Raw genomic sequence first — 20,233 nt, 5'->3', positions numbered from 1 at the left:
AAGGCAGCCGGCAGAGGTTAGAAAACAACCCTTTTTAATCTTCTAAGTCTCTCTCTCTCTCTCTCTCTCTCTCTCTCTCTCTCTCTCTCTCTCTCTCTCTCTCTCTCTCTCTCTCTGTCCCTCCCCTCGAGATAAAGCGACACAGCTTTTGGTTTGAGTACGAAGAAAAACAGGGATTTTGCAAGCAGGGAATTGGCCAAATTAAACGTAATCATGCTCTTGTTATATCACTCTCACATCTGGCCCCGGGGTGACCTCCACCGTGCCTGCTGTCGGTGTGGTCAGCACCGGGGTGACGGGATGCGCGCTGTGGTCAGTCGATCCAGTGCGCACTAACCATGCCTCCGGCACGGCCCGGAGCGCCAAACTTTCACCAGCAACGTCCGGAAGTTTGTGGGATCGTGACGGAAATGAAGGTAGGCTACTTTCCTCTCCTTAAACAGTGTGTTTCAACAAGTGCTTCAACACGGTTTCTGTGAGATCGTTTCAGTTCAACCAGCTGTTGCACAGTCGCGCTGCAGGAGCGGCGTTACTGTGTGTCGCTGGATCAACTGAGAAATCACAGCTTTCATCTAAATATTTCTAAATAAAGCTAGGAATGGAAAACTTGACGTTAAGGCAAACAGAATAACAGGAAGGGCCTGTAATCTCTCCATACTATATGTTTTTTCACTGAATGTATAAAAAGTTGTTTCTGAAACTGTGTAAATGTCAACATTTCTCAAGTGATATTTTGTTTTCTCTCTATGTAGAGTTTGGGAATATTATTTCAGCACTCTTTAGGACCATTTTGTCTTGTGATGTACATTTTCTAATTTTCCAGTTATTGTCAAAGATGTTCAGGATTTAGGAAAGTCAGCACCTGCTTGATTTTTCTTGCATTATGAGTATAAACAGCTATTATTGCTATGATATTTAATGACTTAATGTAAAATCTTAATCTGCAAAGAAAGCCGAAAATACAACTGGCACAAAAATGTAATGAAGTAAAAAGAAGGATGTTTACTGTAACTTTGAAATGTATGAAATGGAAACCTTCAGGTGAAAAGTGTCACTTATTATTTCCAACATCTGGCCAGAGGTGATAACATGCCTCTGCAGCATTATATTGCTCTTTTGTCAATGTGTAATTTTTTTTCCTGTGTATGAAAAAAGGTGTGAGGTAGAGATACCGATCACCTGAGTAATTCCACCACCATTTTATGCACTGTTGCTGTTTGCGTTGGCCTCTGTCTCATGCAGGGTTACATGCTGCCATTGAAGTTCAAACTATAATTTATCTCTAAGCAAACTTTCTTTCAAGTACTTGGTGACTAACAATGGTTCAGTCTACACTGTTCCTGCCATCATGCAGGAGACAGAATGAGCTTTGGGGCAACCTGAATGCCTGATTTGAGATTCCTTGAATATTTAAGCGTCTCATTCATTTTCCCCAGAACTCCTCAAATCTCCACCGCACCTCCATCCTCCATCCACCTGTTGTGGTATTTATAGCACACTATGGAGCAAAGATTTTGTTTTAAGGATAAGATGTTTAACTATCTTTAAATACAGTATGTGAAACAATTGTGAATGAATTTACCCTTTTTCTTATTTACCTTAACATCAGCAGTTACATTTTTCACAAGCTGGTAAACAAAAAGTTGTAGACTTGTTGCAATGAGTCCATGCTGTCCAAGCTGTTGTTGAGAGAGAGAAAGAAAGTCTGTAGGGGTCAAAAGGGGTACACAGCGTGTCATATGGTTGTTTTAACAGCAGATGTGGTGATTCACTCAATATGCATGGTGTATTTTGGCATCTGTGTTTGCGTGCGTGCATGCGTGCGTGCGTGTGTGCTTGTTTGTACGGCACCTGAGATTAGTGATATGTAATAGAGAGTCAGACCAGATGGCCGTATTTTGGCACAAAAGTCTGGCACAAAAAAGGGTTTCTAAAACATAATGCAATATTTCTGTAAATGAGACAGGCTTAATCCCCACTATGGAGGAAGAATGCTGGGGTGGGGTGGGAGGAAATAGAGGTCATGCATGTATTTCATTGCTCTTGGGGTAAAATTAAGGACAGTATTTAACATTTTGGCTCTGTTTTGTGAGGAAATAACCTGTTACTACGTTGTGATAGGTGATAGTCATTCAGATTTCAATGAAGTTTAGTTACATGAAGAGACATTTATATGAATGCTTGTAAGGGAAGGTAATGCAGACATGGCACGATATTGCTTGTGGAACAATGGACGATGCTTGTCATCTGGCACACAACTGTTCTTTGCAACAAGTTAAAGAAAAAAATCTGGAAATGGGAAGAGATAATAACATTTGTTCCTTTTTTCAGTTTCTCTTGTCTCAGGAAATATGAGAAACTATATATGGTAGGGAGATCACTTAGACTGACAGAACGAGTCATGATTTTTTTCTCAGTCAGCTTTAGGAGTAATGGGATCCTATAGGAATATACTATTCTCTGCCAAAGTCAGAACAGGGTTGGTTATTTCACATTTCTAGATTTCTGTGAGGGTTTTTTTCCTGTAGTCTTCTCACTAGTTTGAAGTGGGTGTGGCTCAGTCAGAAAAAGGTGATATGTACTTACATGCACCAGTAAAGATTTAGCAACTTTTAAACAGAATCTCGAAGAACGAATATTGCATGAATATTTTATGTGATCAAAAAATACTCCGATTTGTTCTCTGGGGTACTTGTTTAAGTGTATGATCTGGTGTGCTGTAAATTTGAACCTGCCGTTATCATGAAGAATCAAGTTGAAGCATGTACTATTTATGTACAACTATGCTTTGACAATGATTAGCCTCTGGCTGGATATCTGCGCGCGTGTCGGTGGGTGTGTAACACTTTCATCCTAAGGACAGACAGACCCATGCTGGCACATCAGTCTTTTTGTCAATCTCTGTGCCAGTAAGTGAGGATGTCCTTCTGTCAGAGTGTTGATTTGGCTTTTTTTTCTTTTTTTTTTCAGTATTCGATACTTCAAAAGCGGCACTGAAGCAAATAAATGTAACTACAAAGGTGACTACTTTACAGTAAATAGGCTTACTACCTCAGAGATTATCTATGTTTTTCTTGAACCAGAACAGTAGGTTAAAGAGTATGTATACACTATCTATCTCTAGATGTTTATTTTAACCATTGAATAGCTCTGACTGAGAGGTAGGTGTGAATCTAAAGCACAGCATGCTAAATGCAGTATTTTGGGGACAGCCCGAATCTCTGTTCCGGTGGGTGGGCTTGAGATATTGACCTCAATAATACAGCTGTAAATCTTCTTAATCTGTTGATTTATTTCTCTGATTGAATGAAAAACAGATGTCTGTACCTGTTGGAAAGCCAGAGTATAATTGCCAACAGTTCTGTCAATATCTAAAGTAGGCCTACTGTATGTGCTGTTTTTAGATGCTCTACAGGAAGTTTATAATTTATTAGGAAGTGATTTTGGCTGCGTTTTGCTCGTGCTGTTGTTGCTGTAGTATGTGTGGGTTTTGTCAAAATGCCAAGGGAGGATTTGGGTCCCAGCTGCTGTGCGCAGGGACTTGGCCTGGAGCCTGCAGACACACCCATGTCAGCATCAGCAGCTTACATCTTATGAATGCCTTGCGGAGACCACATGTAGACCACAAATCTGCTCCACACAGACACATGGAGTAGGGATGGGTATGTGTAAAAATGATATTTTGATGTTTTCTAGCATTTTATCAAGAAAACTCATATCAGCTGTCTTTAATTCAGTGTGATGTGGTTGTGTCATCCAAAATGATGTACTGGTATCCCTGAATTCTTGATATAACTAGTCACTATGGTAATAATCAATCCACAGTTTCCCTTAGAATAATCTTCTTTAATCAATGCTAACACAGCAAGGTGCACAACACAAAACACCCAACTTCCCTCTCTTGGTATTCACATCACACTCCTTTTTACACTCACAACTTTCCTCCATATGACTGCATTTTGAGCTAAAATGAATTGAGTAAAGAGGCAATTAATGGTTCAGGTTGAATGTTACAGATCTACAATAATTTCAACAGAATTAGAGGTGATGGTGAAAAAACTACTGAATTAATAATGATAAACATTTAATTCTGCAACCCTAAAAATCCCAAATAATAATGAGGATTTTTTTACAGCTAAAATATGTAATATACAGCAATGAATTTTATAGTATAATAACATGAATTAGTGAAGTTAACCTGAATAATTGAGGTAAAACAAGTTGTCATGTAACCAATGTTGCAAAAACAATAATACTCTCATTCACAGCATCCACAAATAAAAATCATTACACACACATACACGTTCATACTCTGTACAAACGTACAGGATAGTGTGCATCATTTTACTGCCACTGAAGATCACTATGAGTCTATTTTGCATCTATTTTTAGCTAAATGAGAAACAGCGTTTGGCTCTGGTTTTGAGACCTGCATTGCCAAATGGACATTTGTAATTGTAATTGTAAAAAAGCTCGAGATGCTTGATAATTTAAAATATATTCTAAATTTCCATCTGTAATACTGTCTGAAATTGTTTGTAATGCTAACATTTATTATTATTATTATTACTGTATTGCTATTTAATAGTATGTGCTTGTAAATGTAAGGCAAGGCAAGTTTATTTGTATAGCACATTTCAACATCAAGGCAATTTAAAGTGCTTAACATAGAGCATAAAAGGCATCAATTAAAAAGTGTTAAATTTTGAAATAAAAAAGAAGCTAAAATAGAATAAGACAGATAAAACAGGAGAATAAAAGTTACAGTGCAGTGTAAGATATTAACCTTCAAATTTGGTTTAATTAAAGGCAGCAGCAAACAGAAAAGTCTTCAGGTGTGATTTAAAAGAACTGAGAGTTGCAACAGACCTGCAGTTTTCTGGGAGTTTGTTCCAGATACATGGAGCATAAAAACTGAATACTGCTTCTGCATGTTTTGTTTTGACCTGTCCCAGTCGACCTGAGCGGTCTGGATGGTTCATAATGTAGCAGCAGATCAGAAATGTATTTCAGCCCTAAACCATTCGGTGCTTTATAGCCCACGGTAGTATTTCGAAATCAATTCTTTGACAGACAGGAAGCCAGTGTAAAGATCTGAGAACTGGAATGATATGATCCACTTTCTTAGTCTTAGTGAGGACTCGAGCAGCAGCGTTCTGCATCAGCTGCAGCTGTCTGATCGATTTTTTTAGGGAGACCTGTGAAGACAGCGTTACAGTAGTCAAGTCTACTGAAGATAAATGCATGAACAAGTTTTTCCAAATCCTGCTGAGACATAAATCCTTTAATTCTTGATATATTCTTCAGGTGATAGTAGGCTGACTTTTTAATTGTCTTAATGTGGCTGTTGAAATTCAGGTCTAAGTCCAAGACTTCTGGCTTGGTTTGTGGTTTTTAACATTATTGATTGAAGCTGAGTGCTGACTTTTAATCGCTCTTCCTTGGCTCCAAAACAATTACTTCAGTTTTATCTTTGTTTGACTGAAGAAAATTCTGGCACATCCAATCATTGATTTGTTCAGTGCACTTATTCAGTGCTTGTATTGGACCACAGTCCCCTGGTGATAAGGTCATGTAAATTTGTGTGTCATCTGCATTACTGTGGTAACATATTTTGTTGTTTTCCATAATCTGAGCCAGTGGGAGCATGTAGATGTTGAACATGTATGACTGCAGGAAGTGCAGTAGTATGACGAGTGTGGCACCTGGTACCACCACCACAACAGGGCCCTAGGTCGCTAGCAAGACCCTTCTGGAACGAGTTACCAAACTCCATCTGATCCGCCGAGTCCCTCTTAATCTTTAAGTAAAGACTAAAAACCTAGCTCTTTCGTGAACACCTCCGCACTTGATGGACTGAAAAAATAAAATAAAATCTGCTTCTATGAAATTGTAAATTGTAATTGTTAATTGAGTATGAATCTTTCCCTAACTTTAACCAAGTTATTTTGGTGGCTTAACCATAACTTAAATAGAATTTTCACTCACAGGCATAGCAGTTGTAAGATATTAACAGTGAACATTTTGTATGTTCAGTTTGCACCTTCTGTCTCATACATTAGAGAAAAATATGACTCAGGCAGCATTATGTTTCTCCCCTGTGTGTGTGTGTGTGTATATATATATATATATATATATATATATATATATATATGTATGTGAGTGTGTGTGTTACTTTTGTGTTTGTGTGCCTATCTGTGATGGCTCGCAAGTATCTGTGTTGATCCAACGGAAGAGATCCCTCGGCTTATGGCACTGAGCTGCCCAGCCTGCATTAATCTGCTTAATAGGGTCAAAACTCTGGTCCAAAAATATCAGCTTCACCAACCAATGCCTTCACACAGACAAAGACCCCCCACATCACCAAATTACAGGAGCATAACAAAGGGTCCAACATACAAGGTCAACCATACTGTATGTACTGTACATCATGAAGTAAGAATGCCTCCCAAGGTTCTCTACACAGAGTGAAAAGTTAACCATAATGCCTGCACGCTTGTGTAAGCGCACTTAGCAGATACACCAACTGTGCTCAGCCACAAACATCTGGCACACTGCAGATTTATTCTTGTGATAATGAATATTATTCAGTAAAGTATGCTGAAATTAGGACTCCAGTATGTGATGAGGAGAGTGAACAGTCATTTAGACACAGACATTGTCTATTAAGCAGGAAGCATGAACAACTGCAGCAGAGCTTTACATAATAGTTAGAGCAAATTTACATAACAGTTTACCAGCATAGTATATAGTTTATACAGTATGTAGTTTAGCACATTATTAGTATAGTACAGTACCATATACTATACCTCAGTACAGTACAGTGAAGGAAAAATGGCAGAAATAATAAATGAAAGGGCTAAAAGTCATGAAAACGTAAGAAGATTAAAGAACTAATGAACTAGAAGAATAAGAGGCAAACTGCTACCCATGTTTCCAGGTGACTAATTAGGATCAGCTGTGACAAAATCAGACCCGAGGTCCTCTAAGATTGAAATGTGGAATATTCACATGGATCAGCTGCAAGGAAAAGATCACATAAAACTTTAATGAAGCCTCAAGCCTGAGTGGAATTACTTAGGACACACATACACGTGCACAAAGACAAAAACCTACTATAGCTAATGTCTGCTTCTAAACCATAGTAGTAGGTTTGGGAGACGTAATAGCTGTAATAAACTGTGTTTGTCTCAAGTTTGACCTCTATAGCTTTAAAAACCTTCTGCAGTATGTCTTGAAAGGTCTGACATCAGCAATCAAGTTCCTCCTCAAACAAACAAAATGGACCTAATGTGTTGTCAGTGGGGAGGGGACATAAATGTGACATGATTCAAATAAATGTGCATTAATATATGTTTATACATTTGCACAAGAGTGCAAAAGTAGATCAGTCTTCACACTATGCTTCTAAACTGACTGGTAATGTAAGTTTTTGGTGAATGCTTTTCATTTACCAAACTTTGTCTAAATGTGGAAACACTGTAAATCCTCTGTTGTATTAATCAAATCAGAAAAGCTTAATACTAAATGTTATGAGGACTTATGATATGTGTACGTTAAAAATTGGATATTGGACATACATGCATTTCTTGCCAACCAGCTAGGAAGGGATTGGCTAGTAGTTAAGCTAGATCTGCCTGAACATCTGTTCATGTTTACACATGGTAAAGTCACAGGGGTTAGCTTACTAAAATGTACAGCATGCGATACCATATTTCTGATGCAGATTCCAATATTGTGTTTGTGTACATTAGAGCATCACATGTGGCAAGAGCTGTTATCTCATGGGTTTCTCCCACTATGATTCGCTGTGTATTAATAGAATAGCAAGAATAGATGGAGCACTATGGGTTGGCATGGGCCCCACACAACACCTCTGTTTTACGCTGTAAAACCACGAGTCAAGGTCACATTGCCGTCTTTCAAGCATTTAGCACTGCTACAGAGCACAGCTGCTGTTGTCTGGCAAACTCTTTATCTTAAATATCTAGTAATTATTCATTTTTCATTCCATTAATTTTTCCATTTTTTTAAAGCCCTGTTAATCCTAAAATCAATTCCTAACCCCCCAATGTGTTAAAACATTGTAATTTCAAATATAACACAGAACCTCAGATAGTCATGACATTATTTGAATGGAAAGAAGTCAAAAGAGCAATCTTAAATTTCAGTATGTAAACAAATAGCATAGTTGATTTGATTGTGATTCAATTTTTAATATATAAAATATTATATACATATATATATTTATATACAAAACTGTTTGCTTAGGGTTTAAGCACATATCTGCATATGTAATCCACACTGGCTTATCTTTTAATTCATGAGACTAAAAGCTCGTTCAGTGTTTTATATCAATGTACAACATTTGTCAGTGTATATTGTTTTTGTTTGTGTTTGTTTGTTTGTTTGTTTTGATTTGGGTGGTTGGTTGTTTACTAGGGCAGGGGTGTTTTGTTTGTTTTTGTTTGTTTTTGGTTTTGTTTGTTTGATTGATTGGTTGTTGTATAGATTTTTGTTGTTTTTTGTGGGGAGGACGTGTTTAAGCATTTGCAAGTATGTGTTAGTTTTGTTTTTGTTTTTTGTTTTTGTTTAATTGGTTGGTTGTATAGATTTTTTGCTGTTGTTTTTTGGGGGGAATGTTTTTGTTTGAGCATTTGCATATTCACATTCAGTAGATATATTGTATACAGTACAGTAGATATACTGTATGTGAATATGTTCGTGACTGGTTCTCATGATGACCCTACTTAGGCTGAAATGCACAAAACTGATATCCTTGCATGAGTACTTTAAATTTAGTCACAAATCAAACTGAAGAACGTAAAACAGGATTTAAGTCATCTCACAATTACACAAATATGAATGGAAACAGAATAAGACATGTTGATTAATCAGCGTTGACAAGGTGTTGTTCATACATGCTCTTGAAATTATATGAATAGAGTGACAGCTTCCTTACATGCCTGTGCGTACAAATATGTTTTACAGTGTGAGGAGGTATGGCTGGGTGTGTCTTGAGTGTCAATCTGTGGAATGTGACATAAGACCATTTGTAACCCCTGCGGGAGCCAAAGAATACCTAGCCCTAACCCTTCAAGAGTTTAAATTTCATTTTTGTTTCCTGCTAATGATGGAAGATATTTGACTGTAGAAGGTGAGAGATGGAGTTTTCATAATTTAGACTGTATTTCATTAATAATGCTTGTTCTCTACCTGCACAGTTTAAAGTTTACAGTTAAAGAAAGTGAAGTACAGAGTTCAAGGAGGTGATAATATCGGATTTTACTGAGTTGAAAGTGAAAGTGGAAATCTGTGTGGAGTGAGGAAGGAAGCTTTGGATCCTCTGTCAATGTTGCTCTCGTTCAACATGTTAATGGATTTGTTAAACATCCATTATTTATGGTGATACCGTAAATAAGACAGATATGGAGACGGCCTATCAGTGTGTGTGAGTATGTGTGTATGTGTGCTTGTGTGTGTGTAGGGTGAGTGAGTCAAGCATGAAGAGATCTGAGGATGTAATCACACCGTTCTAGTCTAGGAGGCCATGAGCACATCACCCGAGAGCTTATTGCACTTATGTTTAAACACACACACACACACATACAGATACGTACACTTATATACAGACACACACAAACACACACACACACACACACACACACACAATTGCTTGCAAACAATAATAACAATAAGATATACCTAAGTGAAGCAATCTTGAACAAGTTGTTTGTGTTTCTGCATGCTTGTTTGCATGTGTTTGTGTGTGTTTGTGTGTGCACATGTGGCCTTTGCCAAAGCTCTGGTTTCTACTCCAGCATAAGGTTACCCAGTGTAGTCTGTGATAGATTAGTCATTCTGATCCCAGTTGTGAAGGTAGAAGAAAGCTGCAGCAGTAGCAGAACCTGTGGAGGAACCTTTTCTCCCTCTCCTGTTTTTGCTATTTTACACATACAGCGTATTGTACACACATGGTCTGTAGAGCTTTTGCTAAGGAAGGTAAGCTGTGTTTGTGTTGCTGTTTGGCGCTCTTTTTGTGAACCTGTCTGAGTAGTTTATAGTTCCCATTTCCCATTTTCTTCTAGTGAGAGTGCAGAGCAGCTTTTGCATTGCAGCTTATGAAATGATATGATTAAAACAGAGAGCGTATTTCATATGTCTCAATCTCACTCAGAGGACATATCACTCTCAGCAGATCTTGGCCCCGCTGTAATTAAAGGTAAATAGCTGAATCAGTGTGTCCATCTGTTTTGGAAACCATTTGTCTTTTTGGGCAGTCACAGCAGTCACTTTCCATTACTTTCAGAGACAGACATTTAGTAGTTGGCAATTCTTTCTGTTGCATCAAGTAAAATTAAATATTGATGCCATATTGAATTATTGAAAAAAAACATTAGGAACTGGTCAAGCAGAGCAATATCACGGGCTAATTTCCAGGTATTGATCTATTGTTACAGCAGGACTGTTGTCAGGGTGCGCTGGTTTGCAGCTTCTATTTTAGGATCATGAAAAAGTTCTGGTTGCTCAAAGGGTCAAATAATGAGGAGAGGAGAAAGGAGAGGAGCAGGGGAGGAGAGTTCTTGAGGGTTTGATTTGATTTGGTCTTTATCATATAATTTATTATGTAATTTTATCTTATTTTTACAATCCTTTAAGTCTTACTTCTTCTGTTTCTGACTTGTTCTCATTAGACATCTTTACCAGTTTCAAATTAGCCCTCTTCCAGTATGCACAGTCTGTCACAGTTTTTGCTTCTTTTACCCACTCATCGTCATCTGTTTCTTCTGCTCTTGATTAGCCGCCCCTCTTCTTTTGTCAGGGCTGCTCTCTCATCATCCTGTCTATCCATCCACCCACCTATCAACTCCCATTCTATCTCATTGTCACTTTCCTTCTTTTGCATTCTGTCCTCATCCCACCCCGTCCTTCCTCCCACATCCGTCTTCCCAACAATTTTCATGTCATCCTCCTTATTCACTCAGCTGGTCCATCTTGTTCTTTCTCTCTCTCTCGGTCTCTCTCTCTCTGTCTCTCTCTCTATTTCCCAGCAGGATTGGTATCACTGGCACTGGTTTTAGGAGGTGACTCATCTCTGGAGTCTTTAATTAAACATCTGCAGTCATCAGCACTCGGTCACACACATACACACATGTACAGTATAAGCACACACACAGCATTCAGACAAACACATGCACACTTCACAGATAAGTTACTATTTGTTTTGATGTTTATGCCGATGAAAAGTAGTGGGTAAATTTAAATGCAGACACAAACAGGAAAACAGGAACAGTGACTTAAACAGTAACAGTAACAGTAGACTTAAATGGCACAGTGCAGTTCAAATGAGAGCCCTGGTGTCTGGAGGAAGTGAGGCCCATGCTATCATTCCACAGCCAGTTAATTATGCACTAATGTATGCACAGTCCCAGTTACCCTGCACCATCTTCTCCTCCTACAACCTTCATTGGGGTCATTACAAAGATATACAGGGTGTGTACCTCAACTCCCTTTCCCATGAGAAGGTGTTATGTATATGTTCATGTAAGAAAGAGAAAGGAAGACAAATAATGTGTGTATGATAATAAGAGAGCTTGGGGTTAGGTTTTATAAATTGGGCACAAACCCTAAAAAATATAATTAGTTGTAGCCAAATACACAGATCAGCCAGAACATCAAAACCACCTGCATAATAATGTGTAGGTCTTCCTCATGCCACCAAAACAGCTCTGACCCATCAATGCGTGGACTCCACAAGACCTCTGAAGGTGTCCTCTGGTATCTGGCACTAAGACGTTAGCAGCAGATCCTTTAAGTCCTGTAAGTTGCAAGGTGGGGCCTCCATGGATCGGAATTATTTTTCAGCACATCCCACAGATTCTTGATCGGACTGAGATCTGGGGAATTTGGAGGCCAAGGCAACACCTTGAACTCTTTGTCATGTTTCTCAAACCATTCCTGAACAATTTTTGCAATGTGGCAGGGTGCTTTGTCCTGCTGAAAGAGGCCACTGCCATTAGGGGATACCATTGCCATGAAGGGGTGAACTTGGTCTGCAATAATGTTTAGGTAGGTGATACGTGTCAAAGTAACATCCAAATGAATGCCAGGACCCAAGGTTTCCCAGCAAAACATTGCCCAGAGCATCACACTGCCACCACCAGCTTGCCTTCTTCCCATAGTGCATCCTGATGCCATCTCTTCCCCAAGTAAAGGACGCACATGCACCTGACCGTCCACATGATGTAAAAGAAAACATGATTCATCAGACCAAGCCACCTTCTTCCATTGTTCCATGGTCCAGTTCTGACTCTCACACCCCCATTATAGGCGCTTTTGGCAGTGGACAGGGGTCAGCAGGAGCACTCTGACCAGTCTGCAGCTACACAGCCCCATATGCAGCTGCGAAGTACTGTGTTCTGACACCTGTCTATCATTGCCAGCATTAACTTTTTCAGCAATTTGTGCTACAGTAGCTCCTCTGTGGGATCAGACCAGATGGGCTAGCCTTCACTTCCCACGTGCATCAGTGAGCCTTGTGTGCCCATGACCCTGTCACCAGGTACTGGTTGTCCTTCCTTGGACCACGTTTGGTAGGTACTGACAACTGCATACCCGGAAGTCCCAACAAGACCTGCCGTTTTGGAGATGCTCTGACCCAGTCGTCTAGCCATCACAATTTGGCCCTTGTCAAAGTCGTTGAGATCCTTACGCTTGCCCATTTTTCCTGCCACCAACACATCAACTTCAAGAACTAACAGTTCACTTGCTGCCTAATATATCCTACCCCTTGACAGGTGCCGTTGTAATGAGATAATCACTGTTATTCACTTCACCTGTCAGTGGTTTTAATGTTGTGGCTGATCGGTATGTGTGAAAAATGATTTGAACAACCAGAAATATTTCAACATGTAACAAATAAGCTACACTTACAAACAAATTAAAATATATATATATTGTGTTTGTTGTCTCCTTTTTTTACAGGTACATGAATCATCACACTGTCTCCACAATAACAGACTGTCAAAAAAGTAGCAAGAAGATTACTTCTGTCTTTCTGTCAAAAAGAAGTGGAATCTCCTCCTGTTGTTAAAATCTTTTTTTGTTCTTTCTTTCCATCATTTTGCTGCCTTCCCCTCTTCCTCCACTTTCTCCCCCCATTTCTGTATCTCTCTCTCTCTCACCTCTCTTTCTCTCACTGCTGGTTTCCAAAGAGATAGGTATCTAAGACACAAGGAGTCACGATAGAACATGTGCTTTCAGACGTCATATTCTTGTCACTTGTTAATTAACACCAAACAAAGCCCTTAAGCATGCACTGTCAAAAACACACTGACTCTCTCTTTCTGTCTCTCATTCTACAGGTGTTGGAGGGGGAAAAAAATAGAGGCGGTTGTCACTTTGTCCTGTTACTGTAGGTTCTGCTGAAGACTGGATGCTCTGCTGCTGATTCTGACGACTGAGCCTCCCATCTGTCTGTCTCTGTGTGTGTGATTGTCTTATCCTGGGGTCCTACAGCTTTGCATTGGCTGAACTGCAGCCATGGAGGTGGCCCTGGTAGACTTTGAAAGCCTGGATGACCTTGATGGCAGCCTTGAGGATGAAATGGACACTGATGCTGATGAGACCACAGCTCTCACTGTGGACATGCCCCCAGAGCACAACAGCCCAGGCAGCAGCTACCGTCTGCAAATCCCTCAACCATCCTCTACGCCTTCCCACCACAGTCCCTCAGTGACCTCCTGCATTTGGGATTCCACCTCGTCTTTGCCCATTCCACAGATACATACACTGGGAGTACCACAGTCTCCAACAATGCCAACTCCAAGCAGACAGGGGCGCACTAGCTGTGCCAGTATGATCTCCAACTGGAAATTGCTGTTAAGAAGTGAGGGCACTAAGGAGAGTGAGATGATCTTCAGCCGGCTCACTAAGGAGTGCTGCGAGGATCTGTTTGTAGATAAACGAGGGCTGAATGATGGAGACCAGAAAGTCATTATTAACATTGCTGGTCTGCGTTTTGAGACACAGCTCAAAACATTGGACCAGTTTCCTGACACGCTGCTAGGAGACCCTTTTAAGAGGATGGACTACTTTGATCCCATGAGGAACGAGTACTTCTTTGATCGGAACCGACCCAGTTTTGACGGGATCTTGTATTACTACCAGTCAGGGGGTAAGATCAGACGTCCAGCTAATGTTCCCCTGGATGTGTTTGCTGATGAAATTCTGTTCTACGAGCTTGGAAACGAGGCCATGGAGCAGTTCAGAGAAGATGAGGGATTCATAAAGGATGTTGAGATCCCTCTACCTGATAATGATATCTATAGGCAATTCTGGCTGCTGTTTGAGTACCCAGAGAGCTCCAATGCGGCCCGGGGTGTAGCACTGGTATCTGTTTTTGTAATTGTCATATCCATCATTATTTTCTGCATGGAAACACTGCCAGAATTCAGAGATGACACTGACACAATTGTGCCCACAGCAGTACAGCCTTTCAACCAATCCAGAGGCTACACTTCTGTGGCTCCACCTGGTGTACAGCCTACAACTTTCACTGATCCCTTCTTCATTGTTGAGACGGCCTGCATTGCGTGGTTCTTCTTTGAACTGTGTGTGCGATTTTTAGTCTGTCCTAGCAAAAAGGAATTTTTCCACAACCTCATGAACATCATTGACATTATATCCATCATCCCCTATTTTGTTACTGTGGTAACAGAATTGGTCACAACGCCTGAAGAGAACTCAGGACAGAACATGTCTTTGGCCATTCTGCGTATCATCCGTCTGGTCAGGGTGTTTCGTATATTCAAACTCTCGCGTCACTCCAAGGGACTACAGATCCTCGGACAGACTCTGAAGGCTAGCATGCGTGAGCTTGGCTTGCTCATCTTCTTCCTCTTCATCGGTGTCATCCTCTTCTCCAGTGCTATCTACTTTGCTGAAGTAGATGAGCCTAACACACAGTTTGTCAGCATACCTGATGGCTTCTGGTGGGCTGTTGTTACCATGACCACTGTAGGCTATGGGGACATGTGTCCAATTACCATGGGGGGTAAAATGGTGGGCACCTTGTGTGCTATTGCTGGTGTGCTGACCATTGCTTTGCCTGTTCCTGTCATTGTCTCCAATTTCAACTACTTCTACCACAGAGAGACAGAAGCAGAGGACAAGTTGCCCATGGCAGATGCTGTTGAACAAGCCATGAAGTCTGACACAGACACCAAACAGGGTAGCAACACCTCGCTGAATAAAGCCAATGGCATCTGGCAGATGGGCAAAGGGTAATAACTGTAGAAGAACAGTATTTAGGGAGTATTTTAGAAAGACTTTGCCACAAAGCAGGAAAGAAATATGAAAGAAAGGAATATAGAGGAAACTGTTTTGATTTTGATCTAATGGGATCAATGAGATATTCCATTTGTGAAAAATGTGTTTTATAATGATATACAAGATGTACCATACTTACCTCTTTTGTGTCTAATATGAAAACGACTCAGTGAAGATAATGGACAGAATCCACTACATTCATGTTCAGGATTTGTATGTCAACATATTTTAAATTTACTTTGGTTTAAGAATTTTAGTTGCATAGAAAGAGAATAACATCCTTTATTGTTATATTTCAGCGGTATATATGTTTAAAAGATTATAATTATAATTTGGTTTCATTGTTTGGCCATTAATCCTATTTCTTATAATATTTTACTCACCAGCTTCACAGTGGCAACCCTGTCTCGTAGAATTTTATGTTTATACACTACTAAATTGTTTTCCCAATCACATTGTGTTGGCAAACATGGATGGCGAGTGTACAAAATGTAGGATGTCGACACCAGTGTCCAGAATCCTGTGTTTGGTGTGTGGTTGAAGGGACTGCAGATGAAAATTAGCTATAAGCTAACTCTGGTACAGTACATCAAATGGTAACATTTATGTTTAACACTGTAAATGGTCCCTTACAAATAAAATAGATAAATAAATAAAAAATAGGCAACAAAGGCACTTTGGTTAAGGTTAGTGAAGATTGTGGTTTCAGTTAAATGATAATAATGATCTTTTTCTGATGTAAACAACTGCTGCCAGTGTCTAAAAGTAACCATAAAAAGATTAATAATGCTGTACTACCATTGGATATTGTACTGCTAGATTGGAACAGAAATCAAAGTGTAAGTTTTTTTTTGCTGTCACAGTTTATTAATATATGAATATACAGTAATTTCTAGGAGACAGGGGTTCACTTTAGAGATTAAGGTGTTAAGGACTCTTAAAACAGCTCAGGGTCTCAGAAAGGTTTAAATAAATCAAGTCTGCAAAATCTGCAGTGCAGAACTTTTAAATATAAATGAACATGCATGCTCTATGGGCAAAGCATGCACACTAGAGACTTCTGCCGGCCAAGCGGCTAACTTCTGGTTAGCCCTCTGCTAATTTCAATGGTGATAAAATAATTGAATTGTGTGGCTCTTCTAGACTTTCCAAATGTTATCTGGCCAAATGAATTAAATTCTGATAGTGAAACGAGTCATTTTGCAGGAGTTGTGTGACACTCAAAAAAATGTATTCACTGTTTTACAGCCACACCAGTAGCAACAGAGTAGGCTACACGGAGCCCATGAGGTAAGCACGTGTCAATAGTGTTTTTTTAATAACTCTCACTGCCAGAGGGAGGAGACAAAAGTCCCACACTCCAACTTTAATGAAAAGTAAAGTCAAAAGTTAAATGTCATAACCCAAAATGTTCACATGATTATAATTGTCCACTGCATTGCAGAGCTATTTCCTGGTTCAGTTTAAAGGAATTACCTTTCTGCTGCTGGAATAGCTGACAAATCATTGTATTTGTACAATGGTTAATAGGTTATGGAAAGGTGAGTAACAGATCATGTAACTCTGTCTGTGCAACACACAGTTCCTACAAGTTTAACAAGGTTTCATGGCTCATCCTGTCTTTAGGTTATGTTTTGTTTTTTCTTTCCCATTTAGTTCTGAATTTTCTGTGTTATTTTGGTATGTAACTCTCCTCCCGTTTCAGATCCACTTACTGCCCTTGTGTGTTTCCCACTCCTGTCTTCGTCATCATCCCTTAATGTCATCCACCTGTGTCTCTTTACCCTCACTTCTTTTGTGTATTTAGTCTGTGTGATCCCTGCTCCCTAAGCCAGTTCGTCTTAGCCTTTTTCCAGCATTATTATCCCAGTTATTGTCTTCTAGTGTTTTTGACCCCGGATCTGTTTTTTGACTCTGCCTTTGCCTAGCCCTTTTTGTCTTGTTGCCTTCTCTGACTGCCTGCCCATGTACCAAACCTGCCTAGTAAAGACTTTGTTTTGGAAACTGACTGTGTGAGTCATGCATTTGGGTCTAGCCCTGGTGTACCAGACACTCCTTGTCACAAGGTAACACTGGAGATGGCATTTATAGTGGACATTACCTTTCATCTTTCATCTTTAAAAACAGTGTCTAAGACACATGTTCTGTGGGTTCCAATAGATGCTACCACTGCCACAATGTGCAATGTGCATAATCATAACTGATAGGAGTAATGGCCAATCACATATAAGAGCAAGGTTGTTAAAAAAAAAATCATAAACACAAACTAAAAACACATAAAAATCCCAAACAAAATGTTCCTTTATGTGTCATGAATGAGTAACTTGTGTATAGTTTCTAGATTATCGCCCAGTTGTATTAATTTATTTAAAAAATGTATCGCATTTCTATTGTATTTATTCACTCTGTTTGATAAGTAGCATGGACAAGAATCCTCCACTATTGATAGCAATCTGACTCCACAGTATGTATTATAATAGAGTGCCTTAAATCATGCAATGTTGGGATACTTTTAATTTTGCCATACATAATCTTAATACCTGTATGTTTATCATGCATATGTGCTCAGTTTTTTTGATTTCAGCTTGAATGTGGCTGAAAAAAAAGTTGTAACTTTTCTCCATTCAAGCCTTTTGTCTTTTTTTGTGAGCAGCTAACTCTGTATCTTATTTTAACAACAAAATTGAAGAGGAGTTTTTTGTTTTTCAAAATGCTGTCCCACAAAAAAACATTCTGACATAAAATACAATTGAACATGTCCAAAGTATAGGGGATCAAATCAGCATCAAAATTTGCATTTCATGTTATAAACATGATCAATTTTGTAAATTTGTGAATATCATATTAAGAAAGTAAACTTTTCAGTTACATGTAAAATCATGTAAAAACACTGAGAAAGTGAGACAAAGAAGATAGAAGCCAAAGACAATTGCTGAATAAAGGGAATAAAGGGAACTGTTACAGGGTCATGGGACATTGGGCCAAAATGTCCTATGACCCATCTTATTTTGCAGGAGTAAATGTTAATTATGCTGTATCAGTGTAATGTATTAGTATTTCTTTTATAACATGTTTAAAAGAAATCTTGGAAAGTGACGTGTTAATTCAGATCCAGGAATATGCTATAATATTATCTCAAAATAGCTTTAGACTCATGTAATGTTTGTCTGGATTTCTGGTTCAGCATAATGATGAAACTGGGATTATATGTATGTGTTTTCTGTGTTTGACAATCAGTTTCATGGTGATGATGATTATGGTAATGAAGTCAGTTGTTATGATATAGTCAGACCCTCATTGGGAAAGTCACTGTTGTACAAGTTCAGAGGTAGATTGGCCTGAAGTGATTACCTGCGTCATCATAGCTACAGCAGGCTGGGGTTTATTACACCAATAAGACCAGTACACTGTATTTGTATTTGTACGTATGATAACATTTCAGTATATGATTTACTGTAATGTAGATGCAATATATTCTGGGATTTTACATGATGTCTCCTCATGTTTTTTGTGCTCTGATGTGTTTATAGAACTGTGTGTGTGTGTGTGTGTGTGTGTGTGTGTGTGTGTGTGTGTGTGTGTGTGTGTGTGTGTGTGTGTGTGTGTGTGTGTGCTCATGAGAGAAACAGAGTTAGTGTTCTTTTGTTTTCTCCTTATCTCAATCAGTGTTTCCTCTTGTTATATACGATTTCATCATTAGTTTCAGTAACCTGTCTCTGCTTTCACTGTAATGTTAGTGCCCACCACCCCCTCCACACACACACACACACACACACACACACACACACACACACACACACACACCAAGATAAAGGTCACATCAACAAGACAAGTAGGGCAGTGTAGCAACCGTATCACTGGAAGTCATCCAGATAACAACAGGATGCCAGTCTCTGGTTGACCTGGAGCAATCTGTTAGCCATTGATGCTAGGTTGCTTTCACCTGATACCCTTCTCACTGGACTCACCTCAACACCTCGTCTCAGACTGAGGAAGGCTCCTGCCAGCTAAACAGATGGATATAGTAAATGCGGCGCATCTCTTTCACTCAAAGCAATAATCTGTGGCAGGAGAACAAAATTATAAGACATCACTTCCCCATTTTATATATCATTTAAAATACATCTCACAGTCAGCAACAGGGATTAAAAAAAAAAGCATTTTCCACTTTCTCCAAGTGGGGTGTCCTGATTTCTTTATACCAAGCACCAATAAAAATGTTTTATGTATATTGATAGTAGGTTGCCAGATATGATACATTCAGAGAAGTGATCAGAGCACTAACAAGATGGCATCTCATGACAGCAGGGAATTGCTTGTTGCAAATATATAATATATTCATATTGTTAATGTGCATAGATTTTTTAAAACAGCGAATAAAAGAAAATAAATCATAAGAGTACACCATCATAATGTGAACACATATCAGGTAGCATCAGGGTTTTTTTAATTTATATTTAGCATTTTTTAATGAAATCCTTCATATTCCCAAAGCCAAGCGATAAGGTTTGGGTGCACTTCACTTACAAATACTTTTTTTTCAATGAAAGTCTGTATATGTATCAGAAGTTAACAGTAGCCCTGAGAGACTTAAATAAATCTAAACATAGACAAAAAAGACTAAAAAAAAAATTAGCACAGAGGTGGTGTTAAGTCCTTCCCTAATTGCTCATGCAGAAGATATACATTACCCATGAGATTTGACTGTTCCAGACTCACAACACACAACAAAAACTAATATAACAACTTTTGATTTGCAAGATATGTCTAATTAGCAATGCAGATTAAGATGTATCACAGACAACTTTCAAGCTGATTTTTTTTGTGTGTCTCATCACAGCTGTTGTTTTATTATGCAGGGTTGGTTACAATAACACAAACACAGTGTTTCCAATATTTCAGA

General features: G+C 39.1%; 1 protein-coding gene across 1 annotated transcript; it reads left to right on the top strand.

Moving 5' to 3' along the window:
* The first annotated feature begins 151 nt into the window (after positions 1-151).
* LOC121895453 (potassium voltage-gated channel subfamily A member 10) lies at positions 152-18,817 on the top strand. The gene is made up of 3 exons (XM_042408612.1): positions 152-416; positions 13,365-15,284; positions 16,579-18,817. Exons 2-3 carry the CDS (start codon positions 13,543-13,545, stop codon positions 16,622-16,624), a joined length of 1,788 nt encoding a protein of 595 aa, XP_042264546.1. The 5' UTR covers positions 152-416; positions 13,365-13,542; the 3' UTR covers positions 16,625-18,817.
* Positions 18,818-20,233: the final 1,416 nt, after the last annotated feature.

Source organism: Thunnus maccoyii, chromosome 4 (genome assembly GCF_910596095.1).
Source record: "Thunnus maccoyii chromosome 4, fThuMac1.1, whole genome shotgun sequence".
Taxonomy (NCBI): domain Eukaryota; kingdom Metazoa; phylum Chordata; class Actinopteri; order Scombriformes; family Scombridae; genus Thunnus; species Thunnus maccoyii.
Note: the sequence above shows the minus strand (reverse complement) of the source record. Positions and strands in the feature narration are given on the sequence as shown.

Bases quoted from the DNA above. Each gene is read 5' to 3' on its own strand.
- LOC121895453 (XM_042408612.1), top strand. From the start codon at position 13,543: ATGGAGGTGGCCCTGGTAGACTTTGAAAGCCTGGATGACCTTGATGGC. The intron at 15,285-16,578 runs GTAATAACTGTA...ACTGTTTTACAG, and splicing joins ATCTGGCAGATGGGCAAAGG to CCACACCAGTAGCAACAGAG.